Source organism: Passer montanus, unplaced genomic scaffold, assembly GCF_014805655.1.
Source record: "Passer montanus isolate IOZ18808 unplaced genomic scaffold, ASM1480565v1 scaffold2, whole genome shotgun sequence".
NCBI classification, from domain to species: domain Eukaryota; kingdom Metazoa; phylum Chordata; class Aves; order Passeriformes; family Passeridae; genus Passer; species Passer montanus.
Window position 1 is genome coordinate 77,448 of NW_024366591.1, and position 27,756 is coordinate 105,203.

At 39.3% G+C, this 27,756-nt stretch overlaps 1 protein-coding gene across 1 annotated transcript; it reads right to left on the reverse strand.

The window, feature by feature from the left end:
• Positions 1-5,976: 5,976 nt before the first annotated feature.
• Positions 5,977-26,578, reverse strand: CTR9 (CTR9 homolog, Paf1/RNA polymerase II complex component). The gene is made up of 25 exons (XM_039707340.1): positions 26,454-26,578; positions 24,558-24,656; positions 23,567-23,806; positions 23,077-23,194; positions 22,281-22,370; positions 20,841-20,989; positions 18,439-18,546; positions 17,831-17,938; positions 17,472-17,708; positions 16,652-16,741; positions 16,420-16,548; positions 16,132-16,315; positions 15,460-15,548; positions 15,021-15,206; positions 14,762-14,849; positions 14,386-14,534; positions 12,243-12,359; positions 11,932-12,077; positions 10,259-10,330; positions 9,307-9,442; positions 8,741-8,887; positions 8,153-8,310; positions 7,743-7,839; positions 7,308-7,420; positions 5,977-7,055 (listed from the first exon to the last, which is right to left on the reverse strand). The coding sequence occupies exons 1-25, from the start codon at positions 26,496-26,498 to the stop codon at positions 6,650-6,652; spliced, it is 3,501 nt and encodes a 1,166-aa protein (XP_039563274.1). The 5' UTR covers positions 26,499-26,578; the 3' UTR covers positions 5,977-6,649.
• Positions 26,579-27,756: the final 1,178 nt, after the last annotated feature.

A 27,756-nucleotide genomic window follows, 5' to 3' on the forward strand; every position in this document is an offset into this window, starting at 1 on the left:
AGGTTTTTCATGGCTTTTTGGTTGTGCATCCCACATGCACGCCCCACTGCCACCCCCAGTGATTGGTCTGTGGTAGTTTTGGGTTTGTTTTTTTTAAACAAATCATCACATGAAGTTTTCCCAAACAAAACAAATGCATGTGATTATTTGGCAACCTCAGTGATTGAGCAACTACAACCACAGCCTCTGCTGAAGCTCTCCAGGAGATATTGATTAATTGCCTACAAAAAGTACTCTGTGAAAGCAAAGCAGCTTCATAGCAGTCTAATTTGGACAGGAATTGAATCAAGTCATGCCTGGCCAAACCCCAGCTTTTCAAAGTGGGGATCAACAAGGATGGTCAGCTTTTAGGCAATAAAGGTTTAATTCTGTAAGACAATTCTGGCCATAATTTGTTTTCAAGTCACACTCTTGGCCAGCACTTCAACCCTTCTAATAGCAAAATTATGTGTTTATAGTTTTCTTTATTTAAATTAAATAATTCAAAACCAAAGACAGATCTTTCTCACTGGACTTCATCTTACGAAGAAGGAGAAAGAGGCTGTGGTTCTATTACTAATCAAGCAACAATGTTTGTCATTTTTTAAATCAAGGTACAATTTATGCTCCAAAAACCTTGCAGATCAGACAAAAATTCAGTACAGCTCTGTAAGGAATCATCCTTCCCCAAAGCAGCCTTATGTCAGTGCTACATGAAATGTGTTCTTAATGTACAGTCTGGATTCTACATCTTCATCCACCCCCTGCCCACCATGTTTTCTTACACATTTCTTAAAAACAACATCAAAGACAAAAATGTATGAAAGCCCTAAGAAATACAACATCACTTGAGCTAGGATACAGCAACAGGACATTCTGCAAAAGTAAAGCTGAAGGGAACTGCTGCTGTTTTGGGGCAATTTAGGCCAGGATGGAGAATAATCTAAAATTTGCAATTCTTTTTCACTAAGAATCATTTCTATGCAAATACTATAGATACCACCAACCTCTCCCTTATGTAGAGCTAGCACTGCTGCCAGCTGAGGTGAATCTTGGGCATTCTAGGATCACAGTACAGCCTGGACAAGTCCCTTTAGATCCTTGTGTCTTTTATGTTACATTTTTCCTGGTTTTAACGTGTACTTCACTTGATTTTACTGTTAGAACTTCCACTCTCTGGTTTTACAGTTGGATAGATCAATAGTTCTTGCACTGAATAAAATATCCTTTCCCTGCACTGTTTAAAGGCAACAGAAATTGAAACACTCATGGCAAAGCAAGTGTCTCTTGGGGCACTAATTACAGACAAGTGAGAGCAGAGCAAAAAACTAACACAGAAGATCCAAAATAGAAATACAGAAACCCAAGTAATTAAGGATCAAGACTATAAATAATATCTATCTAAGCACTGATCTGACACATCATTAATTTTCTTTCCATCCTTGCCCCTTCTAGTAATACCATTCTGTTTATATGGCAACTCCTAATTACCTCCTAGCCATACCTTGGCTACTGCCTGGACAAACCTTGAGCAGCCCAGACTGCAGAAGGAAATGAGGAACACCCCAAGAGTTACAGGTTCAATCTCCTGCAGTCTATGCCAGTTCCCTGATCCAGTGACCATAAAACAAAACAGCTGCATGAATATGGAACTGTTTGTATGAATACTCTGACTAAAATCACCACCTCGAATTTGTGCATGAATGTGCTTTATTCTGCAAACTCAAATGAGACCTAATCCCTCTTTCCTTTTTAGTATTAGTAAATAGCTGCTGACAATAATTGTTCCTCTCCAGCAGGTCTGGGACAGCTTCCCAAAAGAAAAAAGAATGTTACCTTTTGGCTAGATAGGTTCCCATGAGAACAGAACACACACTGGAATAATTTAGCACAGCATAACAGATACAGACAGTTTAGAGCAGTTCAAACTCTGTTGAAAGCTGGAACAAAGCAGTTATCTGTCTTTAAAGAGTAGAGATGGATGAAGAGCTGTTTCATCTTCTCTGAGGCATCTTCAGAATTGGTAGTTTACTGTCACCAGCCCAGAGCAAGACTGGTATTCATTAGTATTTATCAGTATTAGCTCTGCTTAAAGGAGTCTGTGGTTCAGCAGTGTCTGTACAGACAGAACCTTCAGGTGCAAAGGTGAGAAGACTCCAAAAGCAGTTTTCTCTACTAGAGTTGTGGAACCAGACAGAAGGAATATAGCACTGCATGAGATTCTTCTCAAATGACAACCTCCTCTGTCCTATAGAATGAGCAGCCAGCAAAGATGAGCTCTCTGTGTGCCCTGTGTGCCCCAAATCAGAAAGTCACTTCTGAATTAGCAGATAGAGTCTGGAGCATTCTGGCTGAGACCTATCTGTCATTGAAGATAGATTGTGCAACCAACTCAACTGCACCTTTGACAGGAGGCCCTAAGAACCAGAGTGGGCCCACAATACTCCCTGAAATGTCCAAGATTGTTTTAGGTATTCCTCAGTGTGTCCAAGAATGCTTTAGCTGTTGCAATTTGCATATGGGATTTGCATATGAGAGAGGCAAGAGAGGAGATTCATGTGCTAAGAACTCTGAAGGGTTCAAAAACATTCAAAGAGTCAGAGCATTGTTTGGGAGCCTTCCAAGGCAAAAGAAAACACCCCAGAAGTCACTACCACAAACTCACTCTCAGGTGCTAAACCCCCGTTTTCTTCAGCTAAAACTGGGCATTTGTATTTTAATCAACAAAGGCTGGGTGGGAAGTATGAAATTCTTGTATGTGTTGAGCCAAACAGCACTGCTGGAGTTCAGGCAATAGCACAACAATGCTGGGGGCATCTCCAAAGATGAGATAAAGGGACGTGCATAAAATAAGGATAACACATATTTAAAAGCAGCAATAGGGCCTCCTTAGCATTTATCATTTCAAATGGAGGTAAACTCAATCAAGTTTGCCAGCCCCAAATACTTCACCAGCCCCAAGCTCTTGAAGGTTCAGTGAAAAAAGTTTTTGCCTCAGGGCAAAGGAAGAATTAAAAAGAGGAAGAAAACAACCCAGAGGCACTTAAAGAACAACATAGCTATGATGAGTATTCTTAATCTCTCCAGTAGTTACTAACCACAGGTAAAAAAGACATTACAAGCTGCATGACTACACATGAACTGTACCTTCTATAGTGCAGCCAAGACAATCCTGAAGTTCCAAGTATTTCTAGTATAAAAGCATGAAGCTTAAGCAGGACCAAAATAATACTCATTTTCAGTATACTGACTTTGAATTTCTCTCCTAAGTATTCCCATATCTGGTATTCTCTTACATTCTCTCTCCAATTCAAATCTTCTTTTGCAGAGCAATTAATGTTCAGACAAATAACAAAATACTATTATTAGGCGTGAGTACTAGTAGCTATGAGAATAATGAGTATTCAGTTACACACCTTCTTTCACATCCATTTTGCCAACCTGTTTTGTTACTCACATTAATACTGAATTTGTCCCTGCTGACTGCTGTTCCAGTAAGAATTTTTCCAGGTAATTTCTGAGTTCCAGATTCATTGACTGCAAGGTAACTACCAATACTTAACAAGGGAGTCTAAAAAAACTGCAAAACAAAGTAAAGAGGAAAAAAGTAGAGAGCAAACTTGTTCCAGAAAGCCTGCAAGTCTCAACAGAAGATGTCAACAGTAATGTAAGTTTAAAACTTTGCTGCAAGCAGTGAAATATTTAATGTGGAAAGCAACTTATTCCCAGGAAGTGGCACTTCCTTATAGAAAGAACTGATATAATTTTGGCTGTTGTACTCCTACCATAGGCCTTGCCTCGTCCAAACCCTTCCTTGGCAGCACATTCCCAGATATATTCCTTGTTTCTGTGTGGATAGAGTACTGTGGTTTTCTGAGTTAAATGAGCAGAAGTGGACATTTACAAAGAGAATGATTGATTTACACATAGATGCTTTGTCAGTCAGCAGTGACAGCCACTCCTTCCCACCAAGTACAGAACTGCAAAAGCTTCTGAAAGAGAAAATTGAGTAAGTGGATCAAAAAACCCAAGAACTTACAAACACACACCCCAACCAACTCTCCTCTTCCCCCCCACTCCAAAAACCTCCCCAAAACAAAATACCCAACCCAGCAAGTTGTTTTTATTTCAAGTTACACTTGAAATGTTCTGTGAAAGGCCAAATCTACAAATATCAGGAATGAGAGCAAATTCTACATGCCTCTTTCCTCTTGTATTCTGGAGCTTATGTGCTGCTCACACGTGAGGACAGCAAAATGCTGAATTACAACAGGGCTCACCAGGAAACACTTCCTGCAGCCATGGAACTCTGATTGAATGGATGCAATCCACATCACACAACTGTGGATGCAAAACACAAACCAGGAATAAAGCATTTCTCTAGCAAGGCAGTGTTACACTTGTAACTTGCTGTATTTCATCCAGGAATAGATTACTGCTAAAAATAAAGGAATTTAATAGTTGCAAGCCAACCACCTACTTCAGAAGGCAAGGAATGCTGCCAAGAGAGAATTACGGCAATGTTATTCCACTACAGCACTTTCAAAAAACAAGCATTAGACAATATGAATTAAGCTAAAACACAGCTTTCTCTCAAATTACAGCAACACATGACTTTTTAATATAACCTTAATCCTGCCATTAACTCTCCTCCTCAAAGGGAAGAAAAAGGAAAATGACTGCTGGTTTTTGGTGGCTTTTTGATTCCTCTTTTGCTACATAAAAGCAGAGGAAAATTAGCAAAGCAAAAGCAACGTTGTCCCCTTTCTGTCCCTGTTGATTGGCCTCTTGTACATCACACAGTTCAAGCTGTATTAAGTCATAACCTCTCCTAACACAACTCCTTTCTGTGGAGAGCACAAAAAATACCTCTCACAAAGGATGCCTCAAAAATCCCTGTTATTTTACACTTCCAGAGAGCATTCCTCTCCAGCTGGATGTTAGGTCTGAAGACCCACACAGCACTTCTTCATCTAGAGCTATCTTTAGCCAACACAAAATGTATTTTCTGTACATACAGCTTCAAACAGAATCTGCAGACTTTTCACAAGGCAAACAGAATCAGTAACATGGTAAAGCTATGACAGCAGAGGTGTATTTGAGGTAGAGAAAAGTTTCTAAGATCCCACAGGAAGTGCTGTACATCTTTTTCCTTCCTATTGTTAAGAGCTGGGTACTCTCACACCTGCCATTACTGTTTGTGCTCCATTTGTTTCACCTTGCATGTATCAGCTTCCCTTAGTTGCACCAATTTCCTCACACTTTCCACAGCCTCGTAAATGAAGCCATGTGACACCAAGCATTCCCACCTCAGCTCTCCACTGCTTCCCTGTGGTTCTGGGTCATGATTCAGCTTTGCTCTGAGCCAGCAAACATGAGCCTTGTTCTTCTACTCTGATGCTAAGTTTTAGGTAAGAACACAGACAGAAACTTGATAACAAACTGAGCCACAAAGAAAGACATCTCGAGTGTTCTGCATTCTGCTGTCTGCTATGGTTACCAAAAGCCCATAAACACAGGAACAAACCCATCCACAATGAGAACAGCTCATGCTCACAACAAACCAGAAATAGCAGCATGGGAAACTTCACTTTCACTTAGTGCTTCAAGTAACTATCAGTAGTGACAATCCAGGTCTCCTAAAGACAAGGCAACATATTTACACAGTCTATTAGAACTGGTAGCAATACACTATCCAGACCTACAGAATCCTCTCTTAGCAAATGCCTGACGCAGGAATTAATGACCAGTGAAAAAAAGGAAAACATTTCCTTGGACTGGTACAACTGATTTTTTTCAGAACCACACAGAGAAATCAGATTTAGTCAATTTTTCATTGTTATTCCTGAACACATTATGTGAAAGGACTTAGTTCCAAAGCCATGTACTTACAATACAGGGAGGACCACCTCCTCCAAAGAGATTCCATTGTCAAATTCAATATTTTCAGTTATTCTGCTTATACCTCCTAAGGAGTAAAATAAATCACTCCAAACAAATAAGCAAGAAGATTTTATTGTGACACTTGCAGCTTTACCTTTCTCAAGTAATACAGAGTTGTCCCAAATGTCTTTACCAGCCAATTTAAATATTTCATCTAAATCTGCATCACTAGTTTATAAAATTTCTCTAAGATCTCCACATTTTCAACTGATTGAACACAAAAACAGAAGCAAAAGAACAAACCCTTGAAAACATAGAAGAGCTGCATTGTGGCACATTAACTCTGTAATAGAAAGTAAGAAAAACTTCCCTACTGACCTTTACTCCAAGTGAGGAAAAAGATAAATATCCATAGCTCTTTGTTGCATCTGGTAGGATTTTAAGATCCATCTATGCATCTTTAATCACAGAACAAAGTTTCAGCCACACTGAACCACCTAAGGAGATTTTATGTTCCATAGTTTTTACATGCATTCCATCCTCGGTGCGCTGACTACAGGACAGAGATTCTGTGCACCTACAGTGGTTTAAATTTAAAAATACACCATAAGCCAACTCAGAGAAACATCCATTAGTAACTAATAGAAAGAATCACAAAAAAGGTCTCACAACAGTTTACTAAAACATTAAGGTTCTTTAAATCACAGTTTTGAAATATAAAAATTCTATCTCCCCTGTAACTGAGATGTATTTACATGTTTTTAAAAATATGGTCTGTAATTCAGCTCTAATCGCTGTCATCTGAGCCCCCCTCAGAGCCCTCATCATTAGATGCCTCTGGCTCAGACTCGTTCCCAGAAGCTCTGGCAGACCCCTCGTGGTCGGAGCCCCTCTCCGAGTCCCTGTCGGACTCGGCGCTGCGCGAAGCCGGGCGCGATTCGTTCTCGGAGCCGCCGGAGCCGCGGCTCCTCCCCGACTGCACGGACTCATTGTCCGACTGCTCCGAGTCCGAGCGCCGCCTCTTCCTCGGGGACCTGTCACTGTCAGAGTCCTCCTCGGACGCGCGGGACCTGCGGGGACTGCCTGCCTCGCTGCCGGACTTGTTCCTGTTATCGGAGTCGCTATCGGAAACGATGCGTTTGCTGTGCTGCTGCTCCCCCTCCTCAGAATCACTGTTGCTATTTCTAGCGTGCCTGTGGGGAAAAGCAGAAGGAAAAAATGGTATTAAAAAGTGTTCCCTTTAGCTGATACATAAAGCAAGACACCAGGATTTGGGTAATGCTAGTTTTAGAGGAATCAGTGGAATTAATTTGCACTGGGAAGGGATGTTGCAAGTACAATGAAAAACTTCTAATTATCTTCGTGTTATCTCATTAACACTGCATTCTCTCTTGAAGGCATGCACTGAAACTCTAAGTTCATACAGAGTTAATTAAGGTTCTTACCCATCATCAGCAATTTTGAGTTTGTCCTCATCAGAAGAATCATCACTTGATGAAATGATGGCTTTTGATTTGATCTTTCCTTTCATTGAAGGAGGCAGACGCTCTGGTTTGGGCTGTATAGGGGGAAAACAAAGGGCTGCTTGTTCATGTGGCACAGGGCCCAAATGTAGAAACACGTTCAGAAAACCAGACAAGCTTTTAAGAAATTTTCCATTTACTATCACTTAATTCTAGATGGCTTTGGAAATATCCTTTTCATCCTTGAAGCAGCAATAGCAACAGGAGAGTAGGATAAAAATAAGCTCTAAGACTCTAAGTTGGCTTCAGGAGGTTTTGCTGTAATTTTCAACACTAATAAATGTCTCTTGACCAGGGTAATGCTGAACTCCAAATGCATATTTAGAGAGTGATGCAGTTATTCAGGGTTTAACTTACAGCCTTCTTCTTCTCTGCTTTGGGTGGTCGCCGCTTTTTAGGCCGCGGGCCGTTTTCGTGTTCCTCATCATCACTCCCCTCTTCTGCCTTCTGGGGTCTTGAACAGAAACACATTTTATATGGCAAGAAGCCTAATATTGCAAAAAACCCTTAAAAATGCAAAAATACTGGTCTCAAGAAATGTCCAGTTCATCAAGTGTTACTGCTACTTCTTTTGCAGAGTGGTTGCTTAAGTCTTATAAAGTGTAATGTGTTAGTAAAAAATAACCATGTGACCTCTTGATAAGAGTTCGTTTTCAAACTGTTACAAAACACTGCAGAGAATTTTCCTAAAAGCCCTACTATTGCTCAGGGAAGTACAATATTAAATTGACATTAATTAATAATTAATTGATTAAAGTATCAGTTACCTCCTCCTCTTCTTCTTCTTTCTCTCACCCTCCTCTTCTTCCCCATCCTGTTCACTGCCACTGCCCTTCCTCTTCTTTTTCTTCCTAGAGATGGGCAGATCTTCATCACTGTCATCATTGACAAACTCATCAAACTCCCCTGCTCCTTTTTTGGAACGCTGTAAGAAACACAGGCAGCACAACCTATTATTCACATCCCAGCTACAAAGCTACCAGGAAACATTCAAAATGGAAATTTAGCTGAACATGTTCTGGAAAAAATGAAAATACAGACCTTCTAGAAACTATGGCAAAGTTGGCACCAGAAAGGTATAATTTAGAAACTGATTCAGAATTGGCACATAAGATAATCTTCTGTTATTTTAACAATTGAACACATTTTAGTGATGCCACCACGCTCAGAACTGCTAAGTATTAGCTTCCAATTTTGACATTTTAGTATTAAACCTGTGCAATTTTACTCAGTACAGCCTAGGAGTTTGAAATTAAAAACCTGTGCTCCTGCAAGAGATTATAAATCACAAGGGGAAATTAAAGATGTTTAAAAGAAATAAAAACAAAAAAAGAGATTAAAACATTCTGTTCTACCCTGCCTCCACCGCCACCACGTTTTTTCTCCTTTGATCCTTCCACTTCACCAGTGAACATCAGAATATTCTTGGTCTTCTCCACATATTGAGCTCTTTGTTCCAGAAGTTTCTTCTGCTCTTCTTTTTCTCTCAGGCGCTTCTCTTCCTGAAACACCAAAGAAGCCAACCATTACCATTGTATTTGCACCTCCATGGTGATTATAACAGCAGACACAGAAATTATTTGCTGTCAGGAGACTGGAAAATTGCTTTTTGATGCTCTCTGTCACAGCAGAAGGTGACATGGCAAAAAAAAAAAGTTTTCTACAAAAAAGCCCCTGGTAGAATAGCTAAAAGTCTGATGGCAGAACTCCTGGCATATCTATTTTATTTCATTATACAACTAAATATTTCTGAGGCTATGGGGAAGTAAGAGCATCACCTGTTAGCTGCAATATTTTCAGCTAGCACTTACTATGACTAAGAAAAACAGCTGCTGGGTACCACCCCAGAGCAGCAGGAGCACATATACTGAAACTGTGTGCACTTATAAAATGCAATATACAGGTTGTAGTGGAATGAAACCTGTTCTTTAAGCAGTTTCTGGCGAAGCAGCTCCTTCTCCTGCTCCTGCTTGGCACGCAGCTCCCTCTCCTCCTCATCCTGCTTGCGTGCCCGAGCCACGTGATACTGGGCCTGGCTCAGTAAATCAGAGCATTGCCTGCAAAATCCAAGGTTCTTGGGTAAGGCAAGGTAGCAAACACAAAAAGAAATGCTTTTATAAAGTGCCTGCATCACAACACTACATTCATATCCTGAATGAACTAAAAAAACAGCTACTTGAAATAGCACAAAGAAGTGCAGTGCAGATTTTTGAGTAAATGAAAGCATTTTTAGTAAGCTAATTTATCTTCCAGTGGATCATTTCAGAACATATTGCTTCACACTCCAAACGTAGCCAATTCATATACAGAAAACCCACACATGAACATAAAAGGAATCATGCCAACCAATTTGGAGAGCTTCAGAAGCATGGTTACTAAGAACTTGTATTTAATAACAACAACCTAACAAACCTTCTTGGAAAGGTAAGGCAAAATTCAAGCTTAAAAAACCAAATAGTGCGAGAGTTAAGGTTGCATAAAGTATCCAAGTCACACAAAACATTAAAGCAAGATACTTTCAACCCCCTCTTAGTGATGCCAAAATGACATTTCTTTTAATACTGACATTTGCTTCTGTGCACAAAGTGCTTCAATGATACATTCAGATGTACAGTGCAGGATGGTCAGCACATATTATTTGTACGGGGCTATGGAAATCTTACAAGAACGTGCAGAAGTGAAACACAGGAAAAGCATGAAACAGTTGTATGGAGTGACCCTGCATTTGCATTTCTACTGTTCTAATAAACTCACAGTTGAAATTTTGGAATCTAGTTTTACTACTAAAAAAAAAAATCAACAAAAACCAGGACAAAAATATTTCAGTTACAATCTGAATGAAGGATTTGTGGGTTGTTTTTTAAAATTTTTACCTGGCTTCTGTAGCAGCAAGTGCCAAGTCAAATCTCATCTTATCACCTACTTTACTCAAGTAACTGAAGTACCTGGAGGAAATCACAAGAAACCAAAGCAAAGATAGCATTACTTACATATTTACTGCAATTTTGCCTTAAAACAAAGCATTTACACCGGAATTACAAACATGTAAAACTCAACAGATGAGGAAATCCCACCTATTTCCTCTGTGCCAGCACCTTTTAATACAGAACCTTTTAACAGTTAAAAAGTGCATCCAGAGTACTCCAAATCTAAAGCATTCTAACACCACTGTGGAGAGGAAAAATTCTAAAGAGAGTTCTGAGATTTCATTTGCTGGCTCCTACCAGTAAGATCCTGAATTACAAACGTGTAAAACTCAACACATGAGGAAATCCCACCCATTTCCTCTGTGCCAACAGCTTTTAATACGGCACCTTTTAACAGTTAAAAAGTGCATCCAGAGTACTCCAAATCTAAAGCATTCTAAAACCACTGTGGATAGGAAAAATTCTAGAGAGTTCTGAGATTTCATTTGCTGGCTCCTACCAGTAAGAACATTGCTGACCCCAACAGATTGATTTATCTGTCACAGATTACATGCCTGAATTCAGCATAAGAGAAGGAAGGGAAACTTGTTTTTCAAAAATCCTTGCAGAACAGCCTCCTTGACCAAGTGGACAGGCCCTTGGGAATACAACAAACTTCCAAGTAGTTAGTGAGTTAAGATGATCAGTGCTTTGAAAAGTTTCTTCAATTTAAAAGAAAAATCTAACTTGCAAGATTGCCACAGTTTCTTCCCATATACCCTCAGACACATTTCAAATGAAGTGTTTTTGTGCTAGACTCAAATTCTTGGGTATATGAATATAATAATTCTTTGCTTGAGGTCTAGACTGTGCAGAGTATGTTCCAAAAATTTTAGTTAATAGGCAAAAATAAATTCATGCAACTTCTTCAAGACAATAAATAATCAGCTTCTCATTAAATTTAAGTCAGACCTTCTACCCCCAATGTGACAGCAGAGCTAGGAATGCACAAATCATGCACCAGCTACATCTAGGAGCAGGATAAATCGTTGAAAGTTCTGTTCAAGGATGGTGACAACCGGATCACATTAATTACACCAGTGTCTGCACAAAATCTTCTGTTATTGTTTTTTAAACAGGACAAAAATATCTCAAATGCACTTAAGAAACTGCTTCTGTTCTTAAACTGTGACAGTACTTTACTTACCAAAAGGAGGGTGAAATTAGTCTTAAGGGACTGCCGCTCATTAATTATGCTTATGTAAGATAAACAGATTTGCTTTTAAGCCTTATAGTTTGCTTTGAAAGAAGTCATAAAATAGTATTCAAGCTGTAGAATAATTGTCAACATCTTTTCAACTGCACATTTCTGGGAAGAAGAGCATCTTGGTCACAACAATAACAAAACTCTTTGAGAAACACATATTGGCACCCGGTCAAAGAAAACTGGTTCTGGAACAAAATCTGAACATACAGTTTTGTCAGGCCCAATATTTTGTTTTCCTACTAGAAACTCTAGAATTACACAGTGCCTCGTAGAAGATGATTGCTCTTCTAACCAGATTTGTGTTCAATACTGCAAGTACACTATAAGGGGACAACAACATGGATTATAAGGATTAGAAACAAATGATCTTTACCTGTGGGCAAGTTCTAGCTCTTTCACAGCATTAAGCACTTCCTTCAGATTGCTTTTTTCATCTTTCAGGACAGAGGTAGCAAGTCTTTGCAGCACTAAAGCCACATTAAACATGAGGACTGTATCACTTGGAGCCACGTGCCTGGCCTGGAAAAAACCCATACTTTTAAGATAAGCTACAGCGTGATGCAGAAATGGCATAAAGAGAACAAACACCATTATTTCAACCCCAGACCACCAAATTTAAAGAAACACAAACCCACATCAACTAACAGCAATTTTATTGTGATCCATGATGTTCTAGATCCATACCTTTAACAAAGTTTGTTTGCATTCCTGTAATTTGCCACATTTAAACAGCGCCCGGGCCAAATATAACAACACTTCAGTGTTTTGATGCTTATAGAACTTCCTGAGGCAGTTTTCATACTGAAATAAAAGAAAAAAAATCAAAATAAAAGGCGACAGTGATTTGTTATTTTGGTTAGGTAACCCCAGTAAATGTTTATATTCCTAAAAAGCATTACTGCTAATATGCCTTTTGTTTTTTAAAGAAGTGTGTTATGCCACACGGATGCCTATTTTTCAGTGATCAGAATGTTCTCTCTCCCATTCCATAGCAAGCACCTGCTTTTTTCTAGAAACTGGCTGCAGCCCAGAAGGCTCTGTAGGTCTTAAGTACAAAAGAATACTTTTTAAAGTAGCATTTACTGCAACGAAGTCAAACCAACATGACCCATTTTAAGATCACTCAAATATTCTCCACAGTATGTGTGGGGAATAAACGATCTATTTCCTTTATTCATATCAGATATTTTACAAATTGAAATATATCTAATATACTAATTCTACATATCTGATGTAATTAGTTAAAAAAAAAATCAGACTTTCCAGATAACTCAACTTTGCTCTGTCCACCCAGCTGAGGAACATGGCCATGCCAAGGGATATCAGTTTCTCTGAAGTGTAAAAGATGACTTGTTACTATAACTTCTGTGGGTCTAGAATTAAAGGCTTAAAAGATAGCAAATGTTATCATTTTCAGTTAAAAGCACCTTCTGTTTGATGTACTCTTTTCTCAAGGAACCCTTCACCCTCTCTAAGCCTCCAAAATATTAAGGAATACAAAGGAAGTTTTATTTGCAGCTCAAGTACTGAAAAATTGCCCTCAACTGTAACACCTGAGGTTGTTACTCTTGGATCTTACTGTGTTGTGAGCACCTTCAGCATCCAAGATTTTGTGTTTAGCTCAAACCTGCCTCAGATTTGTATGCTTTAGGGTAGAGAACTCAGAAGGATAATTATTGTAGCTGCACTAAGCTGGGCTAGTAATTTCAATTTGTCTCCCTTTGAATCCAATATAATGTATTTCACACTGTGACTGCATAGCAAAACCCAGGGAACAATAAAACACTTCAGTAAACAAACACATTTCTAGTAACACCTTTTCTTAAATTAGCAAACGAGTAAAATTTTTTCTCCCTAATCGATAGGTGAAAGTGATACCCACTTCCCCACTGTAACTCACTGCTCAAACAATTGCTAGAATGAGGTTTTCATTAGGCTTTTTGTCAATAATAATAGTCAAATTGCTAAAAAAAACAACAGACCCCATTCAAGCACAACAGAGTGAATGTGACTGTGTTGCCAAAGCTTGCTAACAATAGTTCACTGAAGGACAGTGACTACTGAGCTCCTGAGCATGTAAGAAAGGCCCAGTAACACTTCTTTACTAAGCACCACAAAAAGCTCCAGAATAGCTCTGAATGAAGTGTCTTTCAGCCTCAATAAGGACTCATCTTAAATGACACAAGTTGGTTCTTAGTTTCTGTCCTGTTCAACATATGCTGTGCTTTTAAGCTTATTTGTATGCTTTTCATCAGCTAATTGAGTCAATTTACTCAGAATAGGTTGACACTTGAACATTTACTTGCTTGGGCAGGTCAGGTTAAACTAGCTGACCTCAACAGATTTCTTTCAACATGAATTATTTTGTGATTTTAATTGTGGTGAGTGAAATTACAGCCCAGTAAGCTTTTAAGACAGCTTTTAAAGTATTCCTGTGATCATTTACAAGAACAAAAATAGGAATTGTTGATATTTAAAAGAAAATCCCAGCAGCAAATTGTATCTATTTACTTTGGAAACATCTGCATGTAAATCACATACAGTAACTACACTGACTGAAACCCCCTGGCTAATAATTTATTCCACAACCAAAATTCTAACCCTACTACCACAAAAAAGTATAAAAGATGGTAAGTGCTTTGTTACCCTCCACCCACATTTGGCAGTCTGTTACTAAATCTCGACTTGACAGCCAACAGCTTGCTAGAAGTAGGCCTAGAAGGTGTTAAAATACTGCTCAGAAACTTTCCCAGCTGCCCTGACAACAGAGAGACATCTAGAAGTCATCTGAGCCAAGACAGGAGGTAGTTCAGTGTGGAGATGTTACCATCTGCACAGCACTGATGTACTGCTTCTGCTCCACGTAGATATGTGCCAAATTCAGCCACACATCGCTGATATCTGCTGTGGCCTCTCTCACTTGGGCAAAAACATCACGAGCTTCACGGAAATATCCTTTGTGTGCCAAGACAGCTCCTGAGGGGAGAGGAATATGGACAGGGTGAGCTTCCAGGTTCATTCACTGTGCATTCCTACCACAGAAAATTCAATACTGCCTCAATGAAGTGCCCCTTCAAAAACTGACACAGCTGCCATTTCCTGCCACTCTACAGTGCTCAGGCCCTGAAAAAACAATTCTTTATTAAAGCATGAAACTTAAGAATATGATCACCTCTGAAGCAAAACTAGAGTCTGATATTCACCTATGCCATTAGCAGCATACAAATTCTTTGGGTCATTTCTGAGGACTTGCTTGTAGATAGCTAATGCACGGTCTTGGTGACGTTTCTCCTGCAGAAAGAAATGCCCCAATTCATCACTCACTTCTAAAGTGGGGTATTAAAAGATCTACCCATGAACTAGAAGATGCCAAACACGCATTAAAAAGAGGTTCTGAACAGCTAATAACATACAGAAAATAAACAAACAAACCCACACACAGGGCAGAGAGACGCCCATTACCTTTTCTCTGTCTCTTGTGGGTTGATGGAGAGTCTGCAACCAGACGTTGCCAAGAGCCAGCATGGAATAAGTATCATTTTGTGTGGAGGGCTGCTTCAATATTCTTTCAAATTTCTTCTGTCCTGGACCCCACTCTTGTTTAGCCAAGTGAAGATTGCCAATCAGAGACCAGGCATCTGGATGATCCTAAATAAAAATTCACTTGAAGTTACAAAAGCACTCTTTTCCTTTGCAAGGGTTCTTTTTCCAGTATAAAGTATTACTCTCTTAAACATAATTCCACATTCAAAAGAACCCCAAACAAAACACAGAGAGCAGATGTGGCAGCTCTCTCTTCTTCCCCTAGTTTAAACAAATGAAAAACACAAAAAGTGGAAAATTAAATTTTAAGTTAACTTATTAGAGTGTTTTAATGTTAAACACTTATAAGGTTACAAACCTGATTGATCTGAAGTGCTTCTTTAAACCAATCAGAAGCCTCATAAAAATTCCCTTTATCCCTGGCCATAGCTCCCAAGCGCAAGTAGCCTGACAATAAAGATAGAAAATGAAATAAAAATCAGGGAACAGGTCAAAGTCATCTTGAACAAAGAAAATATTGTCTGTGCACCAATTTCAAAAGTAATCTTTCTCTTGATCACCTAAGGACAGTAAGACACCTTTCATATTCTATTCACAATGAGAAATATGATGCGAAGAGGAACTTGCACCCATGATGGCCATATAAAAACTGCAGGTTTTGAATAGTTAGAGTATTGTAAATTGTGTTAAATTGGCTTCATAAGTTAAAGACAACTGAAAAAAAAACTGCAAAGAAATAAGGATCCATCTGTTACATAATTCTCCTTCCTCCACTTTAAATAGCTCTCCCATCTCCACAAGCTTTGGGAAGGGTATCTGCAGGTGACAATGGAAAATAAGCAGGGAAAAGGCTACAAATGAGGCTGGGACATGATGGGTGCTGCAGCTTGTGGCAAATAGCACAGATCAGGCCAACACTACTGTGAAAACAAGGGAAGACAGACATAAGGAGAGCAGAAGACACTGCCAACCAGAAGATTTTTGGTATTATAAGGATGGCTGTAGAACTGAAATACCAGATGCTCCTTACAATCAACGTAATTTGGATGTTCTCTCAAAATGTTTTTATAGAGCTTTTCTGCTTCATGAAATTCACACATGGCCTCGTAGAGCCTGGCAAGGTTGTAGGATGTTGTCACAGAGATGGCATTGTAGTAATGCTCATCATGCTCAGCCTCTGCTTTTGCACGATCCAGCGACGCCAGGAAGTATTTCTGAAGTACAGAAAGAAAAGAGCAATGAAGCACTCCAGAATGTCCTCCAAGAGAAACTTCTGTGTGATCAAGAAACACCATTCAAACTGGGAGTAACTGCATACCTTTGCTTCTCCCAGGTTTCCCAGCCTGAAGTGCAGGGCACCCACATTATTCAGGATCTCTGGAGGGACATCAGCCTGTACTTTCTCCTGCAGAATGCGTGTGGCTGTTCCATAGGCTGACAGAGCACCCTTTGGAAAGAAACAGAAAATGGATGAAAGAAAGAAAAGAATGAGCCCTATACGCTCTTATGAAAAGCACACAAATAATTCACCAAGTGTGTATTAATAATACCTGTATATCAGTCTGTTCTAGAATTTGGGCTAGCTCAATCCATGCCTCTACATCATCAGGATATTGTTCCGTGACTTTCTTTAAATGTCCCTGAAAAACAGAAGATAATTATGTCACTTCAAAGACACACAGCCTGTTGAAAAAAATGGAAATCAAAGAAAGAGTGAAGGCATTCACCTTAACGCTAGAAAGATATACCATACTGCAGAAGCAAACATCCTAAACATCTGCACAGTAATAAATCTGCATTAGTTTTCTTCCTTCATCATTCTATTCTTCTGTAGACCAGAACACCTGCTTCAAGCCTTAGAGAAACAAAGGCTATTACACCAACATGAAAAGCTAGAGAAATGCCTAACATTTTTTGCATTTATCTACCCAACATTAGATTTAAAATAGCCTTCATTCAAAAAAAAAAAACCAAAACATCACTGTCCTTCCAGATAATCCCAGACAGGACAAGTGCTTTCTGGAAATTTGCTCTCTTCAGGAACTCATGAACTAACTTCCCATCTTCAGACAATTTTATATATATATGGAAAGAATTCTGCCCTTTTCACATACCGAATAGAGACATGAGGCTGGAGCTTCTCTAAGTTCCTGGACATGCTTTACCCAGAGCCCAGTGCAGTCTCAGTTCTGTCCAGAAGCTGTGACTCTTCAGTCAGGAAGACCCCTCATGACAGCCAATATGAAATATTCCATATCTACAGCCACCTAACCCCGAGTTTTATTCAACTTAAGGAACAATCTGATTTCAAGTCTGATTTCCAAGTTCTACTCTTGCAAATAAACACATGCTGGTGGAAGGAAAACTCACCTTTGCAATGTCCCGTTTCTCCTGGTCTTCTGAAGCTGCATAAAGAGATCCAAGGATTTTCATAGTCTCATAATTGTTAGGATAGGCTTTCAAGACTTTTTCAAAGCATTGTGAAGCATTCTCTTTGTCCCCTCGATAAATGTACATTTGACCCAATCCAAAAAACGGAAGTACGAAAGAAGATGAGGCAAACTGAGTGGCCTGGTAATAATACTGGAAAGCTTGATCATAATCTTCCTAATTAAAAGGAATTAAATGAAGAACAGTCAGTGTTTTTAGAGGCAACCTTTGCATGAACTTTCATAACAGAGACTTTTTTAAAATGTGAGCTCAAAGGGGACTTTTAAGAACTGCCCTACCTGCACGTGAAAAGACCTCGCCAGCTGGTAACAGCTCTCTGCCTGCATCGCTTCCACTTCTGTGTTATGGAAAGCATGAAGAGCCAAGTGTTGTACTTTACCATAGTCCTGACAAAAAAAAAAAAAAAAAAAGGAAGTTAAATGAGATTTGGAAGGCTTCACTTTATTTATGGTCAAATGATTTTATGATTTAAACGTGGATAGCTGGAAAATATAACAAAGCTTTAGTCACAGCACTGACTAAATAACAACAGATTTAGTTTTAGCCACTACTATTCTTTTCTCTATTTCATGTTTTAAAGCATGGAAGAGTGAGGAGGGGGAAAAACAAACCAACAAAAACCTCAACCAACCAAAAAAACCCAATTCCAAACATCAAAATCCCAAAATCCCTTCAGGACACAAACTTGATTTTGATTTAAGTAAGTGTACCTTTCTTGGTTTTCTTGAGAAAGGTTCATACAAAACTCAGGCCAAAAACCTCACACTTCTTCATCTAGATTAACAGATATTGGGCATCTGATGAAATGTGTTTGAATCTAACACCATAATTCTTACTGTTAAGAGGTTATCAAGCATTTAACTGTAAAATGTCAGTGATTGCTTACCTTCTTGAAAAAGAAGTGATTAGCCAAGTGATTCAACACCATTGGATTACTGGGATCAATTGTGTAAGCCCTAGAGAGGAGTTGAACACCATTCTTGATGGAATCAGCCTAAATGAAACAATGACAGGTATCAGCAGCACCTCAGTATCTGTATCTTATTACCATCTTCAAAACCATTTTTCAGTCTAGGCTGCTCAGGATTTCTGACAACACCATACTGAGCTCACAAAAGAAGAGTAAATTCAGCTACTGCCTTTTCTTCCTCCAGCATACATGTGGAAAATGGGAAATGAAGCTATCATACAGGGATGGAAAAGAGCACAGCAGGACTTTCTAGGGAAAAAAAAGGCAAAAAACCCCAAAAGACTTAGTGTGGATGTCCTTTGACATGTCACACTCACAGCCTGACAGCCTTCCTTCTACTCTTCAGTGTCCCAGTGCCTGTTTGGTTTAGGTTTCAATGTTTTACCCATTCATTCAACAGCGGAATGAAGATATTTTCATGTTTAAATTCTAAACAACATCTTTAGATCTCATTTTAAAATCAGTGCAAGTTTGAGGTGTTTATATAGAAATATCATTGCATCAACTTACTCTTTTCTAAAGAAGCTTTAAACCTTAAAGAAAGCTTCCCATGGTAAAAAATGTGATTTCCTCCAAGTTCAAATCCACAACTGATAAAATAATTGCTCTTTATTTAGGACAACCATGAAATCAGTATCACAAGTATGTCAGCTTCATCTGTACTTATTTCTGAACAGAAGCACCAAAAATGCTATCAAGGAATCATCTAACAGCTGTGCTTTACTTTGTAATTATGATGAGAAGAAAGCTGTCTTATTGAACAGATTAGGTTTTAAGAGGTTAAAACATAACATGAAGGCAGCTAAAAAATCAATTTCTGTTTGAACAGATGCAGTCTTTCCAAACCTAGCATATCAATACACCTGGATAAGGAGATATTGGATCTTTCCTGCCTTCATTTTCAAAGGTTAATGTGGTTTATAATCAGACTGTGCATTTGTCCAAGTTCTCCAATACCTTGAGTCTGATGTCCAACTTCAACCCAAACCAGTAGATGGGTAGAGGTCCCAAAGCTCTAAGTGCTTTCATTTAAGAAAAACAGATCAGACAGACCTCAATGAGAGCACAGTGTGATCTCAACCCTGATCTGACATCATAACATCTTCTAGGAAGAAGAAACATTAGACATATCTAAGCACAAAAAAGATACCAATTAGTCTGATACTCAGAGAGGCTCTTTTCCCCAGAGTGTTCTCCCATCCCTGTGTCCACTCTTCAGTCTTACACTAACTTTTACTATGACGTTGTGAGAACAGTTTGAAGTAAAGCACAGATGATATATTTCTTAGAAAGAACACAAAATATCTTTGAGTGGCTCAGCTTTTAATCACAGCTTTTTGAATCTTCAGGTGAATGGGCTTATCCCTTGACTTCAGTCAAAAGATCTTCAGGAAAAGAAAGAGAAAGATACCAAATGTCATCAATTTCTCATCTGTAGAATTTATTAAAATTTGACTTTAGAATATTTTTGGTCCTTTCTGTAGTTTTATGAAAAAACCTCTTACGCCCATTTTTTTTTAGCTTCTTCATGGAAGTAGTAACAGTTTTCTTTTTTCCCCATGAAGTAGTAAACCAAGAAAAGTTTTTTTCAGACATTCTGTGCTAACAAAAGATCTTTCTAGGGAACTATAGAAAGCAGCACAGTAAATTTTAGCCACATACAATTATGTTACAGTATTTATTTTTTAAAAAACACTTAAGGGTCTCATCCTCCAGTGGTAATATCTGAGACGGTTAATCCATGCTAAGGAATTTATGATCCCAACTAAGCTATATTTGCATGCATTTTTCTAGTGATACAATACCTAGAAAGGTTGATCACCGCTTAATTGTACTTTTGTCAGCCCAGTTAAAATTTCTTCTTGCTTACTCTTTGGTTTGCCATGCAGCATGCATGCCTGAATGTAACTTTGAAACTTGTTTGAAAATTTGTTCTTAACTCCTAAACTTCTGAAAAACTTGACCTAACCTTCTGGGAATATGTCTTTTACCTTGACTTTCATTCACATATCTCACCATGGAGTTTTATTGTTTTAAATGAAACAGTTAACCTAGCACTGTTTTTCTGTACCTAACACTTCTATAAATAACAGAATGGAAGATTTTTAACAACAGAAGAAAGCTATTCAGAATGTGCTGCTCATGTCACAATCACATATCTATAATATCTTTCAATAGTAGCAGACACTTAAAATTATTGAACCATAAAAGTTATTGGTCATTTTAAAACTGGACTATCTTTGAAAGAATAAAAAAATTTGCTTTTTTAAGCTAGAAGAAAGTGAACTGAGCATGGACTCCTGCTAAGTCAGACCCACCTCCTTATTATTGAGTTCCAGAACAGCCAGTCCAACCAAGGCCCCGACACACTTGGAGTTCAGCTCCAGAGCCCTGCTGAAGGCCAAGCGAGCTTTTTCCAGCTTGTTCAGTTTCACAAAGCAGTGCCCCATTCCCAACCGAACCTCGGCTAGAGAACAACACGACACCATTCAGAATCCCAAAGTTTCAACTTTATGCCTTTTTTTTTTCCCACAGCCTGGAGTGAAAGCAGAGTTTTTCACAGTTCCTTAAAGCCATCTAACAATCTGCTGTTTTTCAAGGCAGCAGCCCACACTTGGCTGGCCACAAAATGAACTTGAATGTATTTAGTAAGACTTTATTTCTTCATAAACCCCAGGACACTGAGCTATCTCCCAGAGAGTACAATGCCAAACAAATAAAAAATTACTTTTATGTGAATGTATTAAAAAATAATAGAGAAAAGCATTAAAAATTGCCAGATGGAAGGGCTGGACATTCCTTAAGCAAGTTAAGTTCACCCCAAACTAGCAGGTCTTCAGAAAACACAGATGAATAAACAAGTTAGCTGGCATTTCTCCTCAAATGATAACTAATCCACATGCTGTTTATCATCCTCCAACTTCCATGACCAAGTACAGATGGACTAATACAGAAAATTCACATCATACTGCTCTTTCAGACTGCTTGTGATCTAAGAGTAGAAAATTTACAAACAGCAGTTTCAAACCTGTGTCCATCAGAAAAAGGGGAGCAAAGGAAAAATGTTTGTTGAAAAGTAAGGCTTCTGTAGCAATCAATCTCATGGTAAAGCAGACCACACATCAACTTTGCAATAAACTTTTTCTCAGACAGGTTATGGCAAAGTCTATGACATCTCTCAAGAGACTTTCAAGTATTTATGATCCTAATGTAAATACCTTGAATTAATGTATCTAAATCCCATGTATCACTTTTACAGTCATTAAAAATCACTTTCCCAGATTTTTGCGTAAAGAAAATAATACAAGACCAGGAAAACTCACATCATGCACTATAAGTAGAATTTTGCTTTTTATGTCTTGTTTTATTATTGTTATGTCATTTCTGAAGCCTTATTCCAAGAGTTTACAGCGAAAGAAATTCTGCAAGAGTTTTGAACAGTTTCCTCCCTCCCCATACAACTTTAATTTCTCTTACATGCAGAATTCCATTTTCTAATACCTCTTTAAAAGGTAATACTTAAAAAAAGAACAGTATTTTCCTAAACCCAACTTCCTTCTCTAAATATTAAGTACAGATGGACTAATACAGAAAAAATAAATACTTCAAGTCAATGAATGCCTAAATCCCTCTATAATGAGGGTTGGGGTTCTTTTGACAGATATAGACAAAAATGCCCTTTGAATTTGAATTAGGAAGACCTGAGGTAGTTTGCAAGCAGAGCAATTATCCCCAGTAGCAAACACTTTCTGTCTTACCTGGGCAGCCTGGATTGGTACGCAGTGCTTTCTTGTAGTAGGCAAGGGCTCCTCTATAATCCTTCTTGTTGAAAGAAATGCATGCCTTACCTGTTAGAACACACCAGGAATAAAAGCAAGATTATAAACCAGAAACTCAGGTATTATTTGGTTAACTTGTACTGGGCCCATTTTCAAAAGTTACAGTTAAAAACTAACAGAAAATTCAGACAATGACAACTTTTATTAGATTTGATGATGTCAAGTATGTGAAAAAAGCAAACATGAAAACACATTAAATTTACATTTTCATATTTTTCTGCAGAAACTTAATTCTTTATTGGCCCAGAGGAAAGATACTTACTGAGACTAGTAAACAACTTAAATTACAAGTGTACAGTCTGTTGACCCCTCACAAGCGGTAACTTCACCCTTAACGGAGTGTCCAGCTTCATTGCCACCACCAGGGGAAGCATAAATAGCTGGACTGGATGCATGCCCATGGGTCTCAGAAGATGCCAGCTAGCACTGCATTTTCTTAGCTCTTCCACCTATGTGTATTTCCCAAATTTTAATTAGTCTCTGCCATGGGTGTCTTGAACACATTCTCTCTACAGACATAAGCACATAATTCATTCCAAAACTCAACCCAAGACCAGGTTTTTACAAATATCCATACGTGTATTTCCCAAATTTTGAATAGTCTCTGCCATATGTATCTTGAACACATTCTCTCTACAGACACCCTCTTAAGCACATAATTCATTCCAAAACTCAACCCAAGACCAGGTTTTTACAAATATCCATAACCTCGTACCAAGTAGGGCAGGAATATTATTTGGAGACTGGTTGAGCACGAAGTGGAACTGTGCATCAGCTTGGTCCATCTTATCACCTTCAAGCAGGCAAAAGCAGGCTCTTCCCAACAAGTGATTCTGGACAAGGTAAAGAATTTGCAATACATTTATCTCTGTAACATATGAAGTTTGGACTATGTGAAAGATTAACTGATTAATAATTCTTTTAACAATGAAATTATTTCTCTTACATTTATCAAGCTAGACAATACCAATTCTTCCTTCCCCATCTCCCAAGCTGACTGAAGTAGTTCTATCAGGTGTGCCAAACTAGACAGAATTATTTCTGGTGGCACCACACACACTTCAGGTACAAGTTTTGCTTACGTGTCACTTTAAAGCCTGAGCAGTTTCTAGTTTCTAAAGCTTCCCTTTAGTGAATCAATACTTGTTTTCTTTACAATCACTAACTTACAAAAATGGTTTTTTTGGATCAGATATCAGTTTTACCTGATCGTACATGATGATTTTGTCAGCCATAGTGTACAGCAGGGTGGCCTGGGTGATGAGCTCCTTCTTGTTGTCTTTGTTCTTCTCCTTGCGAGCCTGCTGTACGTAGTAGGCTGCCAGGGTGTCCAGACATGTCATCTGGTCTTTCTCGTGGTCTCTGTAGTCCAGGTTGCCATCGATGCGGGCAGCTTCCAGCAGCTTCACAAAGTCTTCTGTTTTGCCTTGCTTGTAGTACTCCAGCTACAAAACACAGTTTTAGCACACAACACCACTCCAGTGAGTACAGAACATACCAAGCTGATGCTTTAGGTATCACACACTCTTTTTCTAGGATGCAGGGATAAACCAGAAATAAATGTATGTAACACCAGAGAAAGGTTTTCCCATAATACCAAATATTTTTCTGTCCTAGAATCACTGAATGGCCTGGGATGGACGGGACCTTGAAGATTATATCATTCCAACCACCTTGCCATGGGCAGGGACACTTTCCTGATGGTCAAAGGCCCATCCAACTTGCCCTTGAACACTTCCAGGGATGGGGTATCCTTAACTTCTAAGGGCAACCTATGCCAGTGTCTCAACACCTTAAAACACAACCTTTTGAGCTATTTATAAGAAGAATGCACTGGTCTTCCTCTGAAGTTCTTTGACATTTTGACATTTAACCGTACTTTCCACAGTGTAGATACTGCCCCCTCCTTTTTTATGAAGCACGTGATCAAAGGCACAAACCAGGAAAACTAGGGATTGAGGGGAAAAAAACCATAGAAAGCAACCCTCAAGAGGCATTGTTTCATGAAAAAGAGTTAAATTTAAATCCTAATATGCATATGTCAATCAGAAACATCTGGCCTAGAATCAAAGACTGAAAGACCCCATAGAGTACCTGTTTGGAACTCAGTTAGCACTGGTCATAAGGGTATGGAACTGGAAATGATGATTTGATGTGAATACAGGATTTAAACACACAATGTGTATCTATACTGACCGCTAGGGCAATCCATATGTGCAGCTGGGTGTGCTCCTGTTTCAGGATACTTATAACTTCATCCCCCTCGGGCAACTGATCGAAGTCAAGCTCAATAACCTAGAACCAAACAACACAGATCATCATTTCACAAAGCATTAAAAACATTGTCACTGAGCTCAAAGGAAACTGGACCTGTCAGAGCACAAAACATAAATAATGATTTGTGTTTAAACAAGGTTATGGACAAAGAAAGGAGAGGTAATATATTGCATTCCATACAAGATAAAAGTGATGGCCACTCTTTAGAGAAAAGACAAACCAATGTCTGGGATACAAGTGAGGGAGAACAAGCAGAGATCCTAATTCAGCTTCTTTCACTATGGACTTCATGCTCAGAATCAGCTAATAATCAACTTGACTGCACACTGCTGACTTTCAAAAACTTTTCCTACAGGTAATACAGAGATCTAGCTCAGAGACAAAGTTTTCCAAGTCATCTGGTGTCAGAAAATCAATATCTAAGACTTAGCTTCCTGAAATTTTTTAAAGTCACCTTTATGCCCTCGGAAATTAAGGAACTATTGAAGCAGCTACATTTCTGAATATTCACAACTGTAGACATGAGCAGCAAATGACATCAAGAACTCTTCATCATTCAGGCATTGTTTTGTGAGTATTAGTCTCCCATGTTGATCTAACAATCTTCTGATATTATAAAATGAGGAAAAAGAAACAGGTACTCCCCAGATGGGATATTTGGGAACACAATTTAACTGCTTGTTAGTTCACCTTACTCAGCCATGCTGCCTTTAATAATGAGTCATCTGCGTTACAAGTTCATTTTACAAGAAAGAAGGGCAGTTGTTGTACTCTGATTACCAATGCCGGGACTTCTCTGTAGGCTGAATTAGAGCAACTCAGTTTATAAAGGCTTCTAGCTTTGACTACACAAGACTTTAGAATACCAGCAAAAATATTTCTGCTTAACTTTGACTCATTTTAGTTTTATCTTGCATAGCACCTCCTGTTTGACAGATAATATCAACTAAAATAGTTATGAATGAGAAATAGGTATTTGCAACACAGCAAGTAAACATAGAAGTAAAAGAGAGCAGGAGTGAGTGGAGGGGTATTTTACTGCATTCACTAGTGATTAATTCAGAACTTTGGGATCCAAGTAGTCCTAGCCCAAACAGCAGCACCAAGATCACAATTCACGTTGACACCTCTGTGTTTGATCCAAATACGCAATACAGAAATTTCTGTCACAGAAGAAAATGCCCCTGACCATGTAAACACCACAGAATAAAGCAATTTTGTGAGACTTAAAACCTCAACGGCAGCCATACAGAAATTTGTTTCTGTGTATATATTTGTGCATATATGAATGTCTCTGTGTACACGTATATGTGTATACATGTATGCATACATGTATGATATGTGTATGTATACAGAAGAGCAGGGAGTCAGATTTTCACAGAGAATATTCTTCAACCTGTAAGCATTATGTTTCAGCACCTTACTTAGCTACACTATTAATTTAGTATTTGCCATGGAATGATTTAATGTCAAACTTTCTTACATGCTGCAAATCTCTGCATACTTCTGAACCTTTCTAACCTCGGCTTGTGACAGTGCACCTTAAATAAAGAAAAGTTAAATTAAGTTTTTAGCCCCACGGTGAAATAACTTTACAGAGAGGGTCCTCTGCCCTGCCTGTGTCTCTGCACCGCTTGAGGAACACCAAGAGACGCTGACACACCAAGTCGCACCTGCGACCCCGGCTCGGGGGCTGCGAGCGACACTCGCGCCCCGAGCCCGGGGCACGACCACGGGCGGCAGCGGCGACCGCCCGCGCCCCGGCTCGGATCGCCCTCCCTGCCCTGCCCCGCCGCCTCCCCGCGCCCGACTCGCCTCGTCGGTGTCCCGGAGAGGGATCTCGATGGAGCCCCGCGACATCTTGGCGACAGCGCTGCCGGAGCCGCCACTCGCCGGGCCGGGGCCGCCGCGCGCACTTCCCCTCACGGCAGCGCCCGACCCGGACGTGCTCGGGAACGGGGCGGAGCGGGCCGGGGCCGGCCCCGGGGCGGTGTGAGGGCGGTGCCTGCTCCTTCTGATCCATGCCTCACAACTACCCCTAGGAATCGGTGTATCTGCGCCTGTGGATCACCGAAATCCACAGGGTGGATTGTGCGTGCAAGCACCCGCCGGTAAATCGAGCAGCTTTACCTGGTTAAAGCTCCCTGGGCTTTGGGGCACGGCTCCCTCAGGCGGCGCCTCGCCTCACGGCATCTCAAAAGCGTCAAAAGGTTTCCAGATAAACGCGCTAAAACGCGCGGATTTCCCCCATCTTCGTAGGAAACCAACGTGTAAATCCAAATTTATATTATCCGACTAGCTCAGCTGGTATAATACTTTTGCTGCGTATTTACAATTTTTCTGCCTCAGCTGGGCCAACTACATTGCAGTTAGGTGAGTGTTTATAATGGCAAATACGGAGTGTGGTAACGTAGGAGCCCGGTCTGTGTGAGGGACTCGGCCACACCGAGGTGCAAAGTAAAGAAGGAATTCCACAATTGGGCTCCTTAATTGTGTTTTTCTAATTGTGATGGCAAATATATTGCATTTCTGGATCAAACACAGCAAGCACAGTAACATATGACCCCCCCCTTAGTCATTTTACAGTTGTACCAAGGGCAAAAAAGGGCAGGAAGACTAAAAGATCCTCAGACACATTTCGACAGAAATTATTTTAAAAACTCCCAACCTCTGATGTTATTTACACAGCCTGTTAAACCCTAGAGCTAATTTGATTTTGTCCTATAGCTAAACGTCCACAGAATACAAAACTTTGAATTAATTGATAGCCACAACTATAGGGCATTAAATTAGTTAATTTTATTTTTAAAATAAATATGAATTATTATAATCCTATATATTATAGGGGTGATGATTAGATCATTTAGTGTGTCACGTGTTTTCTGAAACTGAAGTCTCATTTTTTGATTACTTAACATTTTGAATGTGATCTGATTTTTCTTTATGCACTCATAATTCTGAACTGAGTTACCTGCTCCAATGCATAGTACCAAATATTTCTTCTACTATTTGAGTAGATTTCTTCCATAAACACCTATTTTAGAGAAATGTGTCAGGAAAGCAGAGTGATGTTGACATTTTTGGGGGTGTGTATTTTTTGCACTAAAAACATGCCAGA